This window comes from Gekko japonicus, unplaced genomic scaffold (genome assembly GCF_001447785.1).
Source record: "Gekko japonicus isolate JY-2015 unplaced genomic scaffold, Gekko_japonicus_V1.1 scaffold1287, whole genome shotgun sequence".
Lineage (NCBI taxonomy): Eukaryota > Metazoa > Chordata > Lepidosauria > Squamata > Gekkonidae > Gekko > Gekko japonicus.
The window spans coordinates 107,523-130,912 of NW_015165862.1; the positions used below are offsets into that span (position 1 = coordinate 107,523).

The following is a 23,390-nucleotide window of genomic DNA, read 5'->3' on the forward strand; positions in this document are numbered from 1 at the left end:
TCTAGTATATCTGGCCTCCATTATGGCTGAGGGTAAGGCGTTGTATCTTAATAGGGTAAAAATTCTTCTATGATTGCAGATATCTAAATATTTGATGTAAAAGTATTTAAGGCAGCTAGATGCTCTCTAACCATCTCCTTACTTACTCTGGACTGGCAGTTCCTCCTTCCTTCATATGTCCTGCATTCTTCAGTTTGTATACAGCTCGCCTTACGGTTAAAGACTGATGCAAAGTGAGAGTTAAGTAATTCCACTTTGTCTTCATCCCTTGTAAAGGCTTGACCATTGTCCCCTAGCAATGAGCTTACCCCATCCCTGTTCTTCTTTTGCTCTGAACATAGGCATAGAAACCTTTCTTGTTATTTTCAGCATCCTTCGCAAGCCCCAGCTCCATCTGCGCTTTAGCCTTTCTGACACCATCCCTACAGATTTGAGCCTGCTTCTTGTACTCACCCTCAGTAATTTGTCCCTCCTTCCATTTCCTGCACATTTCCCTTTTTAGTCTCAGCTCTTCAGAGAGTTCCTTGTTCAGCCACCTTGGTTTCATTACCCGTCTCCCACCTTTCTTTCTCACCGGAACAGTTTGCGATTGTGCCTTAAGCACTTCATTTTTCAGCATCTCCCATCCTTCCTGTGCAGATTTCCCCCTCAGCATTTCCAGCCATGAGATCATACCTAATATTTCTCTGAGTTTTTTGAAATCAGCTTTCCTGAACTCCAGGATATGAGTCCTACTATGTCCTGGTTTCACATCCTTCTCTATGTCAAGTATATTAAGTATCAGTGCACAGAATTATTCTCCAGGGCGTTGGTACTGGCCCCAATCCAGATCAAATGTGGAATGGAGAATCATGTATGCTGCTCTGAGCGCCCTGAAAGGACAGGCTAAGTATGTACTAGACAGAGAAAACTAGTGTTAGAGGATACCCCCAACTCTCACCAGGGATAGAACTGAGCCATTGGAGGGTTTTTATGAACGATTCAGTCAGCATCATAAATTTGCTTTGAGAAAACAGACTTTCCGTAGAAAGCAAAGAACACCAGAAAGCAGGATCAGGCCAAGTCCCCATCTCCCCAAGCACTCTTACCCTTCCACCTTTCTCTCCATTGGTGCCTGGGAACCCTGGAAATCCAATGGACCCCTGGAGAAAAAGAAAGGAACAAAGACAATTTCTCCACCTCTCCCGAAACTGCATAAGAAGGAAGCAGGTGGTCATCTGTGGCAGGAAAGCTGTTCAGGGCAAGGTCCAGGTCCTACACCTGCTCCCACCCTCCACAGGAGCACTGAGCGGCTCACTGGCTTGTTCACAGCCGGGCTGGAAATGACAATTTGGGTGCTTCTGTTTTGGGGATTCCCAAGGAACGAGTGCAGACCCCAGACCCCCTCCCCATTTCCTGCCTGCCAGTGGACTTCACCCTGGCAACTCATTTGTTTCCCAAGCTGCACTGCCTTGAGGCCTGGCACCGTGCCCTGGAGATGACTAGCACCACGGCTCCGCCCAGTCATCTGCCCGCTTTGCTCTTCTGCTGCTGCTCCCCACCCCCCAGCCCCCTCGGCTTGGCTCAGGTCACAGAATGGCATTCCCCTGGATCAGCCCTACAGTTGGCTATCCTGGCACAGCAAGGCCAGGGTTCCCTCCCACTCTGGCCCACCCAGGCAGGCCCGGATCCAGGTGGGCTGCCCACAGCTCAGTGCCAGCACCTGAGCAGGTTCTGGGTCAACTCAGGCACCCCACAGCTGCATTAATAGGCGCTACTGGGAAGGGCATAAAGAGATGCCCTCCTAGGCCAGGGGTGGCGACACATGAGGCCCCGAGACAGAGAGACCAGGGCATGAACTGGCACAGCACCCCTCTGTGAACGGGCTGGCGACCGGTGAGCTGAAAATATGGAAACATGGAGGGGTGGGGCAGCAACAGATAAAAAATACCCCAGGAGGGAAAAAAACAAACTTCTGAGGTTAATTACTGCTTTGAAGACGCCTGTTTTTCCAAGTATTAAACAAGAAAAATAAAATGTGATTCTCAGCAAAGCAGAAGAAGAAATCACATCATTAACAAAAACGTACATTCTCAGCCACCTCCAGGGCATGATAACCAGGCTGCAGCCCGCTCGTTAATGCACAGGGAATTCTCATGTGTGATGGGAAGCAAGGAAGCGTTTGACAACCACCCAAACGAAGAGGGGCGTGGAGCCATTGCCACTGCCTTTCATCTCACTAATGGAGTCAGCGCTTTCATGTTAAAGGGCCATCTTCTCATGAGTTATTCTCCTTAATTAATTATCTAGCTATTTGCATCCAGAATAATGCAGGCGCCCAGATTTAGCATTTTTCTTTTTCTTGCTCTTAGTGTGGAAGCGGAGAAAGAGGCAGCTGATGCCGGCATCAAAGCCTTTCCTGGGCGGCCCCGGAGCAGCAGGGCTGCCCGTGTTTTGATGCAGCAGTCCCTCGCGGCCCTCTACGCTCCTCTGGTGGAGACTGCAGGCGCCCAAAGTGGCATCTCTGCTTAATAATTTAAGGCTGATGAAACAGCTTCACCCCAGCAGCACCTGAGGGGCATTTACTATTAGCATATTTCATTCATGTTTCCTCGAAATTTGCAGTGATGAGATAAAACTGCCCACAATTGAAATATATGGATGCCTCAGTTTGGGAGAAATCTGGAGGCTCCTGCTCCCCCGAATATTGGGGGGGGGGGCGGGGATTTTAAAGCAAGCATTTAGAAAGTGACAGAATTTTTGAAATTTCTCAAAAAAGTTTCAACCTTAACCCATATCACCTAAAATGAAATTCGGGACAAATTCGGGTGGAGAAGTGAGGCCCTCTTCAAGCAAAATATCTCATGAGAGCTGAAGAAAGCTAAAAGTACTGCAGGTGTTAAGGCATGGGGCTCACATTTATCGTATGGGGTGGGGCGACAACATTGATGGTGCTGATTTTTTGTGTTCCTGTGAATCTTGTGCTGGCAGGAAACTTTGTCTTTGGCACCTAGTCCTCCCACACTCCGGCCGATCCTGCCTTCATTGTCCCAGCGGTTAAAACGCACACAAAGGTCTGAGAGACAGGAGGGGGTTGCTAACGGTTGTCCCAGTGGATCTGTGGATGTTTACTCCTTGGGATGCGGCTCCACAAATTATATTCAGGTTTTACTGATCCAAGGTCCACTTATGAGCCTACAAGTGGACCTTGGATCAGTAAAACCTGAATATAATTTGTGGAGCCACATGCTTTGTATTACTGCTTTGTATTACTGATTTTATCCCACCCAAACTCTCAAAAACTCTAGCCATGGAGAATTTCTGAGACAGGCTGAATATTTCCTTGCACAATATGTCCTTTCAATATCCTAATTCTCATTTCATCTTATGTGCTGATCTAAGTGCCAGAATTCCCCCAAAATACTATTAAGTTATTCAATGCATGTAAACATATCTGAACAGAGTTTCTACACTTATTATTACCTTATCTGAGTCTACTGTTGATATTTGGTATCACTGTATTTTGTTCTTTTTACTGTTTAAAAATAAAAAAACTTTAAATTAAAAAAAAAAAAGAATTGGTTTGGCCTAATTGATTTTGCAAGGTGTGTCGACAATCGGCTATTCTTTTAAATCAGGTTTCACAGGACCGGGTCTTTAACAAATTGGGCGAGGCCTGCATGGTACTAGGTCCAATGTCTCAGGGGGCACATCTACATATCTCCCTTCTTGAGGTGCAGGCCACTTCCTCTTCACTCTGGCCTGACAGGCCCTGCCTTGGGGCTGGTAACAGGGCTGAAAGCAGTCATTGCCCCTTAAGCTTAGGGCTGGTCTTTAACATTTTCCTTAACTCCCCACATGATCCACAAGCAGGATTTCAGCTGGTCCTCTCAGTTACCTCTGGTATTTGCCCTGACTCTGAGGGACGGAACCTTCAAGACTCTTCAACAAGAGCTACTGAGTGATGGTTCTGAGGCCACAAACAGCTTTGAGATCATAATTCAACTTCTCACACCCATTTATCAACAACAAACCCTTTCAAATCACTTAATCCCCAGGTTGAGGGTGGTTTGACTGACAATGTAGGGATGCTAAGAAAGCGGTAGTATATCATACTTGGTGGTTTCACTGGTAAAAAATCTGGAATGTCCTCTAATTACTTCATGTAGCTAAGGTCTACTTATAAAAACCTTCTGAAAACAAGGAACCTTAATTATGCAAAACTGCAATGACAGGAAGTAGGTTTAAATGTTCAACATAAGAAAGAGTCCTGGTTTTGGGAACTTGTATCATTCAGCCTAGGTAAGTCTTTTCTTGGTTGGGATGCCTAGATTTCTGCAAGAAACTGGCATACAAAATATAGCACACACAGTATATGGTACCCCTCCGGGCCTACACCAGTGTCTTTGGAACAGGTTCCACTCTTTCAAATGCTTTCTTTACCTTAATGGCTTCCCATTTCCAAGTCTGAAACTGGGGGTCTTATTCAGAGGTCATTTCGGGGGGGAACGCGGGGGATCGCAGTTCCCCCGGGTGAGGTATGGAGGGCGGGGCACATGACGAAGCCCCGCCCCCTGCTTCCGGCCGCCCCGCTTCTGGCCCTCATTCAGCCAGGAGGAGGCAGGAGAAGAGGGAGGGTAAGTTGCTTCCTCCCTGCCTCTCCCCACCCCTGCCTGCCTGGGGCCAGGGAGGACCTTCGCGGGGCTTCCTTGCACTCCCGAAACGACCCCTGGTCTTATTGCTTCTCTTTCTTTTGGTAAGTCCGCAGGTGAACCTCTCTGATTTCCCCAGAAATGTATAGGCATTCTTCTGGTTGTTAGACACCTGTTTTGGCCTAGCTTTTGAAAAGGGTTGCAAATTGGTTCCCAAAAATTATCATCCAATTTGTTGGATATAACCTCCAAATTGTACAACAACTTTCTGCTGCACAGATTAGAGGACTGAGAGTTCTCCAACCATGTAATCCATCCTGAATAACAGGGATCAGGAAAGGGGTAGATACCATTGATTATTACTTGGCTTTTTATCAGCTGGCTCCATAGAGTACTAAGGACCCCACCAAGTCCATGTTCATGGTGTTTGTAGATTTAACCTCTACCTTCAACTCAGTCAATCAAAATCAACTTGAGTCAGCAAAATTAGCAGGCACAAATATGGGCAAACATTTGTTGCTCTTGTTACAGGAATTTCATTCTGATAAACTTGCTAGAATCAATAGAACAAATTTAGAGTCCAGTAGCACCTTTAAGACCAGCAAAGGTTTATTCAAGGCATGAGTTTTCATGTGCATGCACACTATTTCAAATAGTTGAAAAAGTGTGCCCGCATACAAAAGCTCATACCTTGAACAAACCTCTGGTGGTCTTAAAGGTGCCCCCACTGAAATCTAAATTTGTTCTACTGCTTCAGATCAACACAGCTTCCCATCGGGATCTTGCTAGAATCAACTTCAGGCTCTCCGAGGAGATTCTAATTACTTGCGGGGTCAAACAGGGTGGGTTTTGACCTCAGTGCTTTTAAACTTGTATTTCAGTGATATTGTTCCATGTTTTCAGGCCTCTAATTCTTTCCTCCATCCCTGAGACGTTAGAAAGTATCAGTCCTCTTACACATGGACAATATGGAGTGGGTGTCCTTCACTGGCATCAGTTTAAGGAGGATGTTGAATAAACTGGATAATTTCTGTAACGGCAAACCTTTAAATACTAATTTTGCCAAGACCAAGATCTTTCAGAAGAGACCCTGAAGATCTAAGCGGTCAACAGATGGCAACTCCATCAAACACAGTGGGGTGACTTTTAGGAAAGCCCACCTGGAGATAACAGGAGCTCCAAGTCTGAGAACCACAGGTGCCGTCTTGAAATTTTGCAGCTTAAAAGGAAGATTTTTGATTGAGCCAGCTTTCAAGTTGTTATAGAGTAAAGGCCATTCCACAGCTCATATATGGTATAGAGATCTGGGGTTGGAATGGGTGTTTAATTGCAACTCTGGGAAGTATTCAACATCTCTTTTGAAAGAGAATCTTAGCTTTGCCTCAGCACCTTTAGCATGGGTTGAACTGGGTTTACCTTCAATTAGAGCCTGCCTGCATCTGGCCCTACAAAAATATGGTGGGGCCGTGGTGTCTTAGAAACAATTATTAAGAGCAAAAAGTTTACTAATATTTGTCCAAAATTTCCCAATTATTTTTCTGTTTGCAGTGCTTCACCAGAAGAGATAAATATCCCATTATTAGTCTATATACTAATTAACTCATTTAACTGGTACTAATAACCATTTGCAATGCAATCCATACAATTGCAGAGAGCTGCTCAACACTTCAAAGTCCATGAGTACTCTACTAATGAAGCCTCTTTTGTGTTCCTTGTAGAATCTCACAGAGACCACCAACGACCTGACCTGCTGTCCCAGGTTTCAGAGCATTTCTGATGTCTCCCTCAGAGTTGTGAATTAAGACTCAAGCAGTTATTCTGGAACCAATGCCTTGCAGTAATAGAAAAAGGCAGTCCAGATCGCTTCCCACCGAAGGAGTCACTGTCTATGCAATCTCCAAAGCAGCTCTCTGCAACTGTCATTGCATGGATTGCATTGTAAATGGTTATAAGTACCAGTTAAATGAGTTAATTAGTATATAGATTAATAATGGGATATTTACCACTTCTGGTGAAGTACTGCAAACAGAAAAATAATTGGGAAATTGCGTACAAATGTTAGTAATTTAGTAACAGTGACCTTTTGCTCTTATTAATTGCATTTGGCCCTATTCAGATTCTGAAGAAAGCAAAGGCGTCTCTCTGTCACCCAGCTGTCAGGGCAAAGTGCTGCTCTGCTTCACTCATCACGATCTCTTTCTTTGCTCTTCCTTAGGGGATGACTCCCACAGCATCCCTTTGCCTGGTTCCAGTGCATGAAATGGATCCTTAAGGTCAATGCCAGGCTGGGCGGAAACACAGTCTCTTGCTCCAGATTTTCTCCCTGGTTCAAACGGAACATGGAAGAACCTCCTGTCCCTCCCATATTACTTCCACCAGTTTCAGAATGTCTGCGCGGTTCCAAACCAGGCCTTCTACTGTTCCTAAATGGTCACGCTGCACCCGGACAGTGATGGCTGCATGTCTGCGCATTTGTGGAGCCTGGCCCCCCAAAGATCTTCCACGGCATGTTTTGTTTTGCCCTTTGCTGAAACTGTAAACGGTATACGTTCTTCTGTGGTGGAGATGTGGTGCTGGTGTCCTTTCTTCTTTTCTCTGATATGGACCAGAATCTCTCTTGCAGAGTGGCCGTTTGCCTTGGCAGCTAAGAAAATGTGGGCTCAAACGGCGCCTAAAGACTGAAACACTTTCTCTGTACATAAGGAAGGTGCTTGTGTGTTTTCAAATGTGTTTTTAACTTCATAATGTTATTGTTTTTGCTGCAGTTTGTCTATGTTCCCTTTTGTGCAGCCTGATTGTAATGCCCTTTGGCCCTGCACAGTCAGTGCTACCTGCCTACATCTCTCATTGCTGCCTGTCATTTAAATTGGTGGCAAAAAGTGTATTTTTAAAAAGACTGTGGGCTTAGACAGGTGACAGGGGTCTCAGCCCAGGAGCTGGGGCACCAAGGAAAGCGCAGCCCCCTCCCCTGGCCACCTTCCTGGTCTTCTGCTGTGATCTCGCCCCCTTCCCTTCTCTGCCACCTCCTCTCGTGGCCACAGAAGTGCTCCCAAGGCAACACCATCCAGACGACCATGGCCCACCGGCATCAGCACGAAGCACCCGTTTCCCTCCCATAATGCCTAGCAGCAAGGACAGCTCCTCTTCTTTTCCTTGCAGATATCTGCCTGCAAGTCCTCTCGCTTGCAGGCTGGGGCATCACCCCACCGTCCCACCCCTCTGCACCGGCTGCAGTTCTTCCGCCCTAAGCTCTGGGACCAGCACAAACAATGGGCCTAAGACAATCCCCCACCCTCATGGAAATTCATTTCAGTTAATTTTTTTAAGCTTACCTTGGGACCTTGTCTACCAGGATAACCTGGCAGTCCAGGAACTCCAAGTTTCCCCTGCAGAAAACAACCAATAAACTTTTTAAAAGAAGATATAAATATGCCTAAGCAAACGCCAGGATTAATCTTAGCATATCTAGGGAAAACAGTGGGGCGGGGGGTGGGGGAACCTATTGCTATGGGAAGACTTTAAAATGGCGATGGAGCTCGGCTGAGAGGCCGGGGTCCAGCCCAAGCACAACTGCTTTTATTTTATTTATTTATATTTGAATTTCTACCCCGCCCTACCCCGGAGGCTCAGGGCGGCTGCAGAAGAAGAGAAGAAGAGAAGAGATTGGATTTATACCCCGCCCTTCACTCTGAGTCTCAGAGGGGCTTACAAACTCCTTTCCCTTCCCCTCCCCACAACAGACACCCTGTGAGGTGGGTGGGGCTGAGAGAGCTCTGACAGAAACTGCTCTTTTTCAAGGACAGCTGTGCCAGAGCTTGTGACTGACCCAAGGTCACATCAGCAGGTGCAAGTGGAGGAGTGGGGAATCAAACCCGGTTCTCCCAGATTAGAGTCCGGACACCTAACCACTACACCAAACTGGCAGGACCTGTGAGCAAAGATAAATGACCCAGACGACCAGCAACATCTCTCAGGGAGACTGTTCCAGGGGGGTTAGTCTGAACCAGCACAAATGATCAGGAATATATTTCTCAAGGAGGTGTCTTTACATTTCTGGTCCCTGCAAGGCCCGACATGCAACAGAGGCAGGGCTAAGAAGAAAAAGGGTCAGGCACGCAGGGCCGTATTCTGACCACCCCGTCCTCCTGTGGCCTTCCCAGCACAGTCCGTGGCCCCCCTCAAGCCTGGGGGCGTTTACCTTTTCTCCGGCAGGGCCGAGTGGTCCGGGGTCTCCATTGGGGCCCCCGCGGCCTTTTGGGCCTTCTGGTCCGTCCTCGCCCCGTGGACCGGGGGGCCCAATTTCACCCTGTTAATGAGATGGAAGTGAGATGAGCTTCTCCACCCTGTTGCTCCTTATTACAACGAAAGGCATTATTTAAAGGCATTATTAAATACAGTGGGCACTAAACTCCAGCCTGAAGCAAAATTTCAGTGCCAGTTTGGAAGCTCCTACTCAAGTGAAACACCCGCAGAATTTTAAGGAGAGCAAACTGTGTAAAGGAAGTGAGCTGCACTTCAGAGTCTGTGGGCGCTCATATATTATTTATCCATCTGTGGATCTTCTATCTGAGAAACATTTATTCATGCAGGCTGCTGAGGCAAACTGTGTCGTGTGTTTCATCGGCCTCTTACCAGCCCTGTGTGTGTGTGTGTGTGTGTGTATGTTTCACACAGCCAAGAAGGGTGATTAGATTTGGGGCTAAAATTAACACTTAATTTTGCATAAAGTGAAAGATTGAGGCTAATCCGGAGGCTCCTGCTTTAATGAAACCTCTGGGAAATTGTGCAGGAAGAGAACGGAGAGAGAGAGAAAGGGCACACTCACCGTGTAAAACGAGACAAGTGTGTCAGGGGAGGTGGGGCCCTGCAGAGGCTGTGCCAACAGCTGCCAAGTGTGCTGGCAGGATCAACACCCAGCATTTAGGGGCAATGAGGCCTCTCGGCTGCGGGGGGGTGTGCCCTGGCAGAGCTGCCACAGGAGACTGAGTGAGGCGCGGCTGTCCTCATGGCTTCCCTGCGATGCCCAGAGAGTCTGGCTGCTTCTTCAAGACCGTCAACAGCCTTTCCCCTCAACCTTGACTCTCCTTTGGAAATCCTATTGTCTCCCAAGCACACATGAAAAGTTGCTAACCCTTACGAAAACGGAGGAGCAGGAATTCCCAGGAATCCTCAGTTAGCCTCCCATAGCATACAGTTTGTGAGGAAGATGGTTGTTCTGCTGCAGGGAAACCCAGAAAAAATGGTCTCGTTTTCCCCTGTGGGACAACTTTGTGCTGACCATGTAGCTCTGAGGGCATAAACCGACAGTTCCAGCACAAGCAACTGCTTCCTGAGAGGGAGCAAGTGGGCTCTGCACCGGACCTGGCTCCCTCCTGGTTCCCAGGAGAGAGGCCCAGGCCAGCGTGAGGCCTGGTCTCCAAAGAGTGGGCCAACTGCCACAGAGCCTGAAGGGAAGGACGAGGCAGGAATGAACAGGAGGAAACATTCCGACTCCATCCCCTGATGAAATAGTCAATCTCAATGTGGTCAATTAATGGGTTTAGAAGAAGAAGAGAAGAAGAGATTGGATTTATACCCTGCCCTTCACTACCCGAAGGAGTCTCAGAGTTACAAGCTCCTTTCCCTCCCCCTCCCCACAACAGACACCCTGTGAGGTGGGTGGGGCTGAGAGAGCTCTTGACAGAAACTGCTCTTTTTCAAGGACAGCTGTGCCAGAGCTTGTGACCGACCCAAGGTCACATCAGCAGGTGCAAGTGGAGGAGTGGGGAATCAAACCCGGTTCTCCCAGATTAGAGTCCGCACACTTAACCACTACACCAAACTGTAACCCGCATTTCCCCTTCAAAGGGGCTCTGAGGCAGGTCTGGAATTCCGTGCAGCAGCCTGTTACAATGGCTTCTTTCTTGTGCTTCGCTGCATCGAGAGGACATGCACATGACTTCCACCTTCGCAACAGGCCCAGAAGCAGCCGGGAGAGGAAGCACAAGTCAACCCCTCCCCACAACAGACACCCTGTGAGGTGGGTGGGGCTGAGAGAGCTCTGACAGAAACTGCTCTTTTTCAAGGACAGCTGTGCCAGAGCTTGTGACTGACCCAAGGTTACATCAGCAGGTGCAAGTGGAGGAGGGGGGAATCAAACCCTGTTCTCCCAGATTAGAGTCCGCACACTTAACCACTACACCAAACTGGCAGGACCTGTGAGCAAAGATAAATGACCCAGACGACCAGCAACATCTCTCAGGGAGACTGTTCCAGGGGGGTTAGTCTGAACCAGCACAAATGATCAGGAATATATTTCTCAAGGAGGTGTCTTTACATTTCTGGTCCCTGCAAGGCCCGACATGCAACAGAGGCAGGGCTAAGAAGAAAAAGGGTCAGGCACGCAGGGCCGTATTCTGACCACCCCGTCCTCCTGTGGCCTTCCCAGCACAGTCCGTGGCCCCCCTCAAGCCTGGGGGCGTTTACCTTTTCTCCGGCAGGGCCGAGTGGTCCGGGGTCTCCATTGGGGCCCCCGCGGCCTTTTGGGCCTTCTGGTCCGTCCTCGCCCCGTGGACCGGGGGGCCCAATTTCACCCTGTTAATGAGATGGAAGTGAGATGAGCTTCTCCACCCTGTTGCTCCGTATTACAACGAAAGGCATTATTTAAAGGCATTATTAAATACAGTGGGCACTAAACTCCAGCCTGAAGCAAAATTTCAGTGCCAGTTTGGAAGCTCCTACTCAAGTGAAACACCCGCAGAATTTTAAGGAGAGCAAACTGTGTAAAGGAAGTGAGCTGCACTTCAGAGTCTGTGGGCGCTCATATATTATTTATCCATCTGTGGATCTTCTATCTGAGAAACATTTATTCATGCAGGCTGCTGAGGCAAACTGTGTCGTGTGTTTCATCGGCCTCTTACCAGCCCTGTGTGTGTGTGTGTGTGTGTGTATGTTTCACACAGCCAAGAAGGGTGATTAGATTTGGGGCTAAAATTAACACTTAATTTTGCATAAAGTGAAAGATTGAGGCTAATCTGGAGGCTCCTGCTTTAATGAAACCTCTGGGAAATTGTGCAGGAAGAGAACGGAGAGAGAGAGAAAGGGCACACTCACCGTGTAAAACGAGACAAGTGTGTCAGGGGAGGTGGGGCCCTGCAGAGGCTGTGCCAACAGCTGCCAAGTGTGCTGGCAGGATCAACACCCAGCATTTAGGGGCAATGAGGCCTCTCGGCTGCGGGGGGGTGTGCCCTGGCAGAGCTGCCACAGGAGACTGAGTGAGGCGCGGCTGTCCTCATGGCTTCCCTGCGATGCCCAGAGAGTCTGGCTGCTTCTTCAAGACCGTCAACAGCCTTTCCCCTCAACCTTGACTCTCCTTTGGAAATCCTATTGTCTCCCAAGCACACATGAAAAGTTGCTGACCCTTACGAAAACGGAGGAGCAGGAATTCCCAGGAATCCTCAGTTAGCCTCCCATAGCATACAGTTTGTGAGGAAGAGGGTTGTTCTGCTGCATGGAAACCCAGCAAAAATGGTCTCATTTTCCCCTGTGGGACAACTTTGTACTGACCATGTAGCTCTGAGGGCATAAACTGACAGTTCCAGCACAAGCAACTACTTCATGAGAGGGAGCAAGTGGGCTCTGCACTGGACCTGGCTCCCTCCTGGTTCCCAGGAGAGAGGCCCAGGCCAGCGTGAGGCCTGGTCTCCAAAGAGTGGGCCAGCTGCCACAGAGCCTGAAGGGAAGGACGAGGCAGGAATGAACAGGAGGAAACATTCCGACTCCATCCCCTGATGAAATAGTCAATCTCAATGTGGTCAATTAATTGGTTTAAAATATCTGTAACCCGCATTTCCCCTTCAAAGGGGCTCTGAGGCAGGTCTGGAATTCCCTGCAGCAGCCTGTTACAATGGCTTCTTTCTCGTGCTTCGCTGCATCGAGAGGACATGCACATGACTTCCACCTTCGCAACAGGCCCAGAAGCAGCCGGGAGAGGAAGCACAAGTCACTCAGCTTTCCTCGCCCCCAAAGCTCCCCGGGGTTCTTTTCAGCCCTGAGATCAAAACCTTGGTCCTATAAAGGAGCCCCAATGCGCCCACACCTGTGAATGCTCACCCTGTCTCCTTTAATGCCCATGTCGCCTTTGAATCCGGGGAAGCCGTCTTCACCCTGCATAAGAACAGCAGGAAAACCACAGTCATTACCAAGAGAGGGAACTTCCCTTCCCTTCCCCTTCTCAGAGAAAGAGTGCCAGTCCATGGAGGTTCACAAACAGAATGTGCTATCGAGCACGTCCCTCTGGCTCTGCAGCCTCGGGGGCAGCCTGTCAAATGGTGGCGACTTGCACGAAGATCCTCTCAGTCAAGGAGGAACCACAGAGTTCCCAGGAACACAGATGGAAAATGGCAGCCCTGAAGCAATCCCCCAAAAACTAGTGCAAAGGAAGTAGACCAGTTTCCACAGCAAGCTGACTCTGTCCTGGGCAAGAGAAGCCTCCTGGGAGAGAAACCCCCCCACCCACCCCCCAGTTCTCTGAGAAAGAAAGATAAGGTCCCTGCGAAACAAAGCTACAAACCTCACATACCAAAATAAATCAAACCCTAGAGAGACGTTTCTGCAACTCTGGGGTCTATTTGTTGGAGGAAGAAGGCGGCTTTTGGCGTGAGGGACATATTTCTGAAGCTGTACCCCCCTCCTATCTAGACCCCCCTCTTCCTCTTCCTCCTCAACCACAGGCTCAGTCGATATAAATAACAACAACTTGCTGGCACCTGCAAGAAATTATTTTGAAGGATAACTTGTTTTATTTCCACAGAGGCCGTTTCGTGCCTGCCTTCTCTGAGAGACTCAAGGACGGTGCTAATATTTCTCAGCAAAGGTTTAACTGCAGAATTCCAATCGATAGCATACCAAGTCCTAGAGCCAGGCCGTCAGGTGCTAAAACGTGGACACAGTGACCCAAAAACAACACCGGTGCTTTTGGAAGGTCCCTCACAGCAAGCTCCCTGGTTATAACTGTCAGCTTTGCCACTGATGGACTACAGGATATGAACAAAAGGAAGAGGGGAGATTTAAGGTTGGAACAAGGCCAGAATAATACACAGTCTCGACTCCTCCTCTGGGAAAACATAACCATATACCAGAGTGCTGGCTTGTCAAAACTCCCTTTAAGCGCAGCTTTCACGAGTGGCTGTTGCGGTGGCTGCCTCTGGGGCTTTAGTCCTGCTTCGCCCTGTACCCCCCGCCCTGCCCCCGGCCAGCATCTGAGCCGGGGTTCCAAAAGGTATGAATCAAAAACACCTGTTTATTTAATTGGGCTTGTTGTTGTTGTTCAGTCACACAGGGTTCTGAAAAGTATGAATCAGAGACACCTGTTTATTTAATTGGGCTTACAAACTCGCGATACAGAAGAGATCACAAGCAGATTTGTTTCCCAAATACAAGAACCAAAGGGAAGGGAATGGCTACACGTAACCTCTCCAAAGACTGCATTCGGAAAAGCACAATTCCACACTGAGAAGGATGCCAGTTAAGCACACAGACATGAATCGAGGCATCGAGGCAGGCAAGACCCCGTGCTGCTCCCACTATAATTGGACTATAGACTATATAATTGGGCTTACAAACTCGCTATTCAGAAGAGATCACAAGCAGATTTGTTTCCCAAATACAAGAATCAAATGGAAGGGAACGGCTACACGTAACCCCTCCGAAGACTGTATAATTTGGAAAAGCACAATTCCACACTGAGGAGGATGCCAGTTAAGCACACAGACATGAATCGAGGCATCGAGGCAGGCAAGACCCCGTGCTGCTCCCACTATACAGCTCTGAATGCCGTAGATCCACCTCGGCAGTACCAAGGGTGGCTCTGGGCTCGCCCGGCACCCTGACCCTGCTCTCCGGACACGGCCCCTGCCTACCCGGACTCTGGCCCAGACTGGCCCTCTACTGGGGGGCAGGGAGCCTCGCTGGCCCTCGCTGTGCCTGAGCTCTGGCCACAGGAAGGTCACCCCTTCCCCAAAAGGCCCCCTAGCCTCTCCCCTTTCCTGGCTTCCTTCTTTCCTTCCTACTACCCACCAGCCGGCTGACCTTTCTCAGCTTTCCCGCCTCCCCTTCCCTTGGCACAACCCCTCCCTCCCTGGGAAGAGCCTGGCTCCGTTGGGGGGTGGCTGCTGGCAAGTGACCCGGGCCACTGCCAGGCTTGTCCTTGGGGGGGAGGAGTCCTCCTCCATTGGGGCCAGGGCAGGGGAGGGGACAGGACCCGTCCCGGGGCTGTTCCGGCCTCCTCCAAGCCCAGCCCTGCTCCCCCCGCATGGCTTTGACCTCCGGGAAACAGGGCTCGGAAGGCTCAGCCTTGCAGTTGCCCAGAAACCATCAAAATGGTGATGAGCGCTCAGTGGGCGTCCCTTCTCTTAAAGCCACAGTCACTGTGTCTCTTATTTTGGGGACTTCTACTCCCCCATTTTTAAAAAAAGGATTCAGATTTTACTGCAAGCCTGAGATCGTTTTTTTTCTGGTTTGTAAAGAAATCCCCCCCATCCGTCCCACACTCCATTTTGTGCATCTGTTAATCCACAGTCTACAGTCCAGTTTGGAATGAGACAGATGATGTTGGTGAGCAGCCAAGCCATCCAACATGGGGGGGGAGGGGGCACACAGGAGTAGCATTTGGCCAGACCCCCTGGGAGCGAGGCCCCACCAGCCCTGCCTGGGACTGAGCGGGTGGCTGGGTGGGTCTCTGGACATCAGCCGCTCCTGCGCCTTCTTCTCCACCACTGCCCCCAGCAGTGCTGCCACGGCTTTGGTTGCCTGGGCAGAGACCTGGCCCTGGATGCCAAGCAAAAGGGTCTTGCGTGCTGCTGCTGGTGCTGCCAGGACCGTGAGGAGGAGGAAAGGCTTCGCCCCACAGCAGCGCTTCCAGGATAGACCTGCCAGTCAACAGCTGCAGCTTTTGGAAGGCATGGAGATGTAGCGAGGAAGGAAGCATTCCCTGCTGAATTTCTGCACACTGCAAAGGTTGTCCGGGAGCTAGAGCCCTGCTGGGCAACCCCACCATGCAGGAGAGACTTGGTGACGTAGCTGAGAATGTTGCAGGAACTACAGGCACACCCTTGGTTGCAAAAGACGCACCCTGTGTCAGTTGGCAAATTCAGAGCTGACTTACCTTCTCGCCCTTGGTCCCTTTCAAGCCACGGATGCCATCCGCTCCCTTGGCAGGGGGAGAGAACACACAAAAAGGGATTAGGAGGGCTACAAATGATAACCCTGCAGGGAGGAGGCCACCTGGGGCTGCCTTCCCTGCGGCCTCAGCCCAGACCCGCTCTTTCTCCTCCCCCAGGCATCTCGAGACAGGTCCCCCGCCCAAGAGGGCCTCCCGAACCCTTACGAGACCTGGAGAGCCAGGACACGGTGGCATGCTGTGCTATCCTGAAAGATGCCTGGGGGCTGGAGGAGCGGAGGAGGACCAGCGAGGGTGGGGGGCTGATGCAGAGGAGGAGGCGGCAGTGGGAAGGCGAGGCTGATGGCATGAGGGGAGGCAAAGGCGGAGGAGGGCACTGCCCCAAATCTGCCACCCGAGGCCACTCCACTGCCTCCCCTTGCCTCGTTATAGAGGCCATTCAGTCGTGATGCTGCTGCATCGAACCTTCCAAGATGGGATGGAGAAAAACAGACATTCCCTTCCACGGAACATAACGAGCAAGGCAGGAGGGGTGTGGGTGTGGGTTTTAAACAGAGGCTCCAAAACACAAATGTCACAGCACAAGACGGCACATTTTCCAACGGAGACTTCAGCACTTCACACACTTTACTGCCACAAAACATTTGTAGCTGAGGGATATTTTCATGATCTTGGAAACTCACACTAGGAAAGCTGCGCAGGGCTACCCAGTCTCCCCAAGAGGGTGGAGCGCAGGCTGGCCACCGAATTTCACCTAGAGTGAAACCGGAGGTCATTTTTTTTGACGTTCCTGCATGGGGAAACAACAGAGGAATTCCGAAGGAACCTAAACAGGCTTTGGTAAAATTAGACACATTTAGGGGCAGAGAGGAAATGCAAAGTAAAAGGCCTGTGCTGCTCTGCTGAAGTATCTCAGGCATTTCAAGAGCAGGCAAAAGAGTTCTGATAAAGCCCAAGAAACTGACATCCCTGTGCACGCGCATGCACGCAGCTGCGTATCTCATGTCCCAGTTCACCACTGAAGGGTGTGGTAACGGCTAGAGTGCTAGGTGGGAAAGAGCCGGGTCAGACCGCTGCTCCTTGGGTGCCTTTGGGCATTCGCCATTACCCAGACTACCCTGCCTCACCGGATAGCTGTGAGGCTAAAATAAGAGATGCGTATCACTCAGATGGCAGAGCACCCTCTTGTGGCAAGATGACGCTATGCCTGCAGCCAGAGATGAAGGAACTCTGGGGAGCTCCCTCAGCCTCCACCCCACAAGCTGCACGCACGTCTGCCAGCAGGCAACAGCACCTCCCTTTCCGCTGAGGCATCTGGCTCTCCTCGGGGACTGGTTGCAGAGCTCGGACTCTGAAGAAAGACCACAAGCAGCCACCACCAAGCATTCACGCTGAATTTAAGGCGCCCTTTCCGGAGCCCAAAGCCCTCTGTAGCTCGCGCCCACGTCGCCCAGAGAAGGACCCTGCCCCACTTGCCGAAGACACTCGGAAAGGGCCTGCTGGGGGCGCCTCTCCCACCAGAGGCCAGACGGGTGGGATCTCAAAGGCAGGCCTCTCCCACAGCAGAGTTCGGTTTATGGCCTGCCTCGTTAGATTGCTCGGGGCTTGGATCCAAAGGCTGCCGACGTCAGCTTAGAAAGTGCTTAAGAACATAAGAACATAAGAGACGCCAATGTTGGATCAGGCCAAAGGCCCATCCAGTCCAACACTCTGTGTCACACAGTGGCCAGAAATACCAGGTGCCATCAGGAGGTCCAGCAGTGGGGCCAGGACATTAGAAGCCCTCCCACTGTTGACCCCCCAAGCACCAAGAAGACAGAGCATCACTTGCCCCAGAGCCCCTATCTATACCTTGTGGCTAAGAGCCACTGATGGACCTCTGCTCCATATGCTTATCTAATTCCCTTTTGAAGCCGCCCATGCTTGTAGCCGCCACCACTTCCTGTGGCAGTGAATTCCATGTGTTAATCACTCTTTGGAACTAGTGCTTCTGTAACTCTTACTGCCCCCCCCAAACTCTCCAAGGGAGAATTAGGCTGCACTTGTGTCTCCTCTGCAATACTCAGCAGTAGCCACTGCACCCCACGGAGGCCCAAGGCAGGAGATCCAGGCGACACTGCCCTACCCACAGACAAAGACGGGACCCAATCTTCGGGTGTGCAATCAGGTATTGCCAACGTGGCAAAATTGGACTGGATACATCCGGTAGTGCGTAGGGCTACCCTGACGATTCCCAGTTGTGGTTTTCCCACTCCCAGTAATATTAGAATTGGGAACCACGTTGGGGAGGCCACAGGAGCCACTAGGGGGAAGGAAGCGTGCTCCTCCGGTCTGTGGTGCAGCAGCCCTTTCAAAGGGCCACTGTTATGGCCAAGAGGAAGACCGATGAGCCACAGACCAGCTGGGGCAAAGGGAACAGCAAAGGGGGCTGGGTCCCTGGGCCCTTGGGGGGGGGCGGTGATTTAAAAACCATCAGTTTAATTCCCTTTGTTAACTTTGAAGAGTACTGCTCCCATATTTATTAAAACAGAAAATTTTCCCCACCCAGTTTTCCAGATCGATAACAATACTCTCTGTATTTAATGGAACTGATGCTCCTGTTCTCCCCAGCTCCAATGTGGAATCAGAATGATAATCCTTGAACAGCACACCCCCGGCACAGTCCACTCCCAGGAAGTTCTCCTCCATAAGCCTCACGTCATCTAAAGAAGAGCTTCAGCCCCCTTCAAGGAGGTTCGTGCAGGCGCTCCTGTTGTGAGGAGCCATCCAGTTGCATATCCCAAGACAGACACTGGTGTGCATGTCCCTGCTGACTGAGCAGGCAGTCTCCCCTACTTGCCCAACAGGAGCCAATGGGTGGCTAGGGGTCCCTAGTTGTGACTACTGTTTTTGCCTCAATCTCTGGATTTTGCCTCAATCTCTGTCTCTACACATGCCTAGAATAATCCAGAGATTGAGGCAAAAACCCCAACTGGTCCTGCTGTACCCTGATAAACATGGGGTTAACAACCAGCACCTCTTCATGGGTTCTGCCATGGCCCTCACTGAGTTGGCTCTGGGCTCCAACCTGGATGCCTCCAAGGAGCCAAAGCAGGGAACTTCAGAAGACCAAGAGAAGGGAGGTACTGGAGAAGGGCCCCTTCCCCTCCTCTGACACTACACAGGCCTTTCACTTCCCTTGTGGATCCAGGCTGCTTCCATGGCCCTTGGTGCTTGACCTGTCTTCTAGCAGACAAGCTGGCCACAAAAGGATGGGCCAGGCAGGGGAAAGAAAGGGAGGGCCCCACTCCCTCTATGCAGCACAGTCTCTCTAGGGCAGACAATGGACAACACTGGCTTATTGCCCCTCATGTCCTGCTTCCCACACCCATGGGAGAGACAGAACCCCCCCCCCCCAAACACATACCTAGCTGTTCAAGAGGGCTTTGAAAGATCTGTATTCGGCTACTGATACAGCTGAGCCCCCCCAAAAGCCAATTTGATTCGGCTTTTATTCAGGTGCTTTCAGCTATACCAAACCCGAGCTGCCAGCCATCTAAATGTAACAGCTGACTGGCGGAGTCGTCAGTCAGCTGTTCAGTTTAAAAGCCTAGCAGCCATTTCAGCACTCCCTTTTTTTGTGGGGGGAATGGAGCGGTTTAAAGCCTTCCTCCCATTTAAACCAAACAACTGAAGGCAGACCAACCACACTGTTCCGTTTAAATGGAATGAAGCCATTTCAGCTCTCACTGGGAGGATGGAGGGGTTTAAAGGCTTCCTCTCATTTAAACCAAACAGCTGACAGGTGGACTTTAAATTGTTTAAAGTTTAAATGGGAGGAAGCAATTTCAGCACTCCCTTTTGCTTCCTTGCTCTGGAGCAGGGGGGAGTGAAACAGAGGGGTTTAATGGCTTCTTGCCATGTAAAGGGAGCTTTGCAAAGCCACACTGTGTGCCAGTGAACTCTGAGTGGCTGGCGAACTCACCTGGAAGTGGGCGAGCTTGCTGGCCACTCGGAGTTCACTGGCACGTGGCGCGGCTTGGGGATCGAGTATGCGTTATATCCTATGGGGACAGTCCCCATAGGGTATAATGAAGCTAGATAAATTTGGCAATACCAATTATTTCCTGAATCCTAATATAATACCAATATTAGGATTCAGGAATATTGGTACATACCGATATTCTTCTGATTTGGTATACCTGAACCCCCCCAAATACCATTTTTTGTGCACACCTCTAGTTATTATATCTCAATGACACTGCCCTCTTCTGCAGAACCTGGAGGCCCAGCTCTCTTACCTTGACACCACGAGGGCCAGGATATCCAATCGGGCCCTGGGGGCCAGCTGGACCCTGCAACCAAAAGAAAAGAAACGTTTTGATGCTGCAAAGGGGAAATTCTCTGAGGCAAATGCTCCCTAATGGCACCAGGTAAGTGCAGCTGGCAGTGGCTGTGGAAGCCAATGTGGGCCAAGATCACTGCTGGGGAGAAAGACTAAGTCCCGTGGCTGCATTCCCTTTCAGGGGAGTTTTTAGGGGCCCAGTGAGACGGATGTCTTCTTCACCGTGAATGAAGCACTGGCAGGATGTCTGCGTGAATGTGCATTTCAGTATCTTGATCTACTTTGGAGATGGCCAAATGTAGCTGTCAAAGAGGGGGATTCAAATGCTGGGGGAGGAAGATAAATAAGAATATGCCATTTGGACCTTATGAAATCTCTACACGGAACTTTGGCTCCTTATCCAAACACTGACTGCATGCTCATGCACCCCTGTCCCACCCCCCAGTCACCAAGCGATGCTACTCGGTTTGGCTTCTACAGTAACCATGCCTTCCATATTTTTAAAAACCAGCCTCCGTGAGTGCGGGTATCAGGCAGGCCTGCACAACTTGTGACCCAGAAAACTCATCTCAGCAAGCTGTCCTTGACAGCTGCCCATCAAGTGCTTGATGACCTCTTGACTTTGCAGGTCCAGGGAGCTCCTCAAGCCCCCGAAGGATTATCATTCATGGTGAAGGGGGGTGGGGGTAAGGGAGCCAAGTTCGCCAGTCTTGCAGGCGGGACACAAGGACTGCTGTGTTCTCTCTTCCACTCCCTGGGTGTCAGTTCATGCTGCGGGTGGATTTTAGCAGCTGCTGATTCTTCCCGTGGGAGATCTGCCATTGGCTTGTCTGTCTACCCTCTGCACATTCCTTCAGCCTCTGTCTGCAAGCAAGACCTTCTTCCCTCGCTGTCTTAAGCACGGTCTGGAGTACATTTGCTCCCCCCCAGCCATGTTCTATGCTGCTTTGGAAGCAGGCACTCTGCGTGGTAGAATTCGAGGGTTTGAACCAAAGCATTATACTACTACCTCTGAGAATTTTTTTAGGGACCAACATGGCTACTGAATTTTGATTTATTTTCCATACTGAATTCTATCTGCCCTGTTCATTGTACAGTTTTAAGACACAATTCCTAAATCAGCTGCTACATAGTTTTGCAACCAAAGCTCCCAAGGACATCTGTAAGGCTGGAGGCAGACAGCAGTTTACCTGGGGCATTGTAATTTTTATTTTAACAAGAAATAGATATACTGCAGCTAATTATTTGTAATTTTGTATTTGTCGTTTTTCTACATTTTACTGTAACATGCTTTGAGGACAGAGATACTGAAAAGCAGCCTCTGCTTCTTGTGGCATTGGCAGACATCTCTGCGTAAACAGGTTTATTTATTTATTTATATCTTCAATTTCTACCCCGCTCCAACCCCAAAGGGTCTCTGAGCGGCTTACAAGTTCCAAATTTATCCCTAGCTAAGGCCACATGTCTACAAGGCTGGCTACCGGCACCCAGGTGGCAGGGCTCGCTGGTTTTCTTGGTTGTTCTTCCCAGGCGGTCTTTTCGGGTGTTAGTGCTCGGTTCCTGGTGTGGTCGTCCGGTCCGGCAGCTTCTTCTTTCTTTCTTTCGGCGGGCCCGTCTGGTATATGGGTCGTATCGACTTACAGCCCAGCTAACGTCCGTACAGCTCTGCTGCGCTTGTGTCACGTCACCACGTCCTTCTGTAGCTCCGCCTCTGTCTCCACCTCCATTGTTCCGCTTTGCCTTCGCTCTGCCGCTCCGACGCTACGCCACTCCATCGCCGCCATTTCCACCGTCACCGCCGCCGCTGCAGTCGCTTCTACTGCTCCTGCCACACACACCCGTACGTGGAGGGTGCCCCCCGCCACCTAAGGGCAGGTACCCATTCATCTACTCACTTATATTAATTGCTTTCGAACCGCTGGGTGGGCAGGAGCTGGGACTAGGGCCAGGAGCTCACCCTGGCCGTGGTGGGTCTCGAACAGCTGTAGCAGCTGTTCACTGATGTTACCAGCAGGCGTTTTACCGCCTGCGCCACCACTCCCAGTTCTGCAAGTCCATGAAATAATATAACAATCTGCAAGACCTCCTTAACACAGGTAAAAGTGGATGGGCATACATGCCAAGAGCCACACACCCCTCCTAAATACACTATCTCTGACCACTGGGAGCACAATAAACTATGAAAAATTCCTAGAGGAGAGTCCTAAAAAGCACTGGTGCTTACCAGGACTTGGGGAAAGGGCCAGAGGAAAAGGTCACAGAAAGCAAGCAGCTGAACCCCCTCTGCATCGCCTCTTTCCCATGACAATTCCTATGCATGTTTGGGGTTTTTAAATTTCATATGGCATGTCTGTATTGTGTAGTGTAGGCGGGACATCGGGCCCTTCAGAATTTTAGTAGCTCAATGTCCTACCACGTTTGATGTTCCTGTTCCAAACAATACCAATACTCAGTAAGACAGATTTGCTACTTAAGTGGCAACAAGAACTATCAAAGTTTGTCTGGGCAGGCAAGAAACCGAGAATCAAGATGAAAATTCTTTGTGATGCCAAAGATAGAGGTGGGCTACAACTACCAAATCTTAGACTATATTATGAAGCGGTCTGTCTAACCTGGATGGAACAGTGGGTGAAACTAGAAAATGATAAGTTATTGGGGTTAGAAGGCCATGATTGTAGATTTGGTTGGCATGCATATTTATGGTATGACAAAACAAAAATGGATAGCTTTTTTAAGCTTTATGTGGTAAGAAAAGCATTATTTGTGGTATGGATGAGATATAAAAAATATTTTTGTGATGTAAGACCATTGTGGATTGTACCAGTTGAAGTGTTAACATCTTACTCAAGACATAGAGACAAAGATTGGTTGCCATACAAGGATCTAATTAAAAAAGTGGGAACAGAATGGGTAATGAAAAAGCAGAATGAAATTGAATATGAATCCGAATGGTTGAAATATATGCAGATTTTTGATCTCTTTAAATCAGATAAAAGGAAATATGGTTTTAGAGAGGAAAAAAATGAGATGGAAAAGGTTTGGGAGAGTGGAGGAGGAAAAAATATCTCTAAAATGTATAAAGTGTTGTTAAAATGGTATACAGAAGATGAGACTGTGAAAGGGCAGATGATAAAATGGGCGATAAATATGAATAAGGAAGTGTCTATTGAAACCTGGGAATATTTGTGGAAAAATTCTATTAAGATATCGCCTTGTACCAATGTTAGAGAGAATTGTTATAAAATGATGTATAGGTGGTACATGACTCCGAAAAAAA

The 23,390-nt window shown here is 49.6% G+C and overlaps 1 protein-coding gene across 1 annotated transcript in view; it reads right to left on the reverse strand.

Annotated features, from left to right (window-relative positions):
* Nucleotides 1-23,390, reverse strand: part of LOC107110446 (collagen alpha-1(V) chain) — a 291,309-nt gene that overhangs the window by 75,861 nt on the left and 192,058 nt on the right. Inside the window, exons 26-31 of the mRNA XM_015411231.1 lie at nucleotides 20,070-20,123; nucleotides 15,775-15,819; nucleotides 12,723-12,776; nucleotides 11,097-11,204; nucleotides 7,964-8,017; nucleotides 1,089-1,142 (exon numbers count right to left, since the gene is read on the reverse strand). Coding sequence (XP_015266717.1) covers nucleotides 1,089-1,142; nucleotides 7,964-8,017; nucleotides 11,097-11,204; nucleotides 12,723-12,776; nucleotides 15,775-15,819; nucleotides 20,070-20,123 — 369 coding nt within the window. The remainder of the gene's footprint in view (nucleotides 1-1,088; nucleotides 1,143-7,963; nucleotides 8,018-11,096; nucleotides 11,205-12,722; nucleotides 12,777-15,774; nucleotides 15,820-20,069; nucleotides 20,124-23,390) is intronic.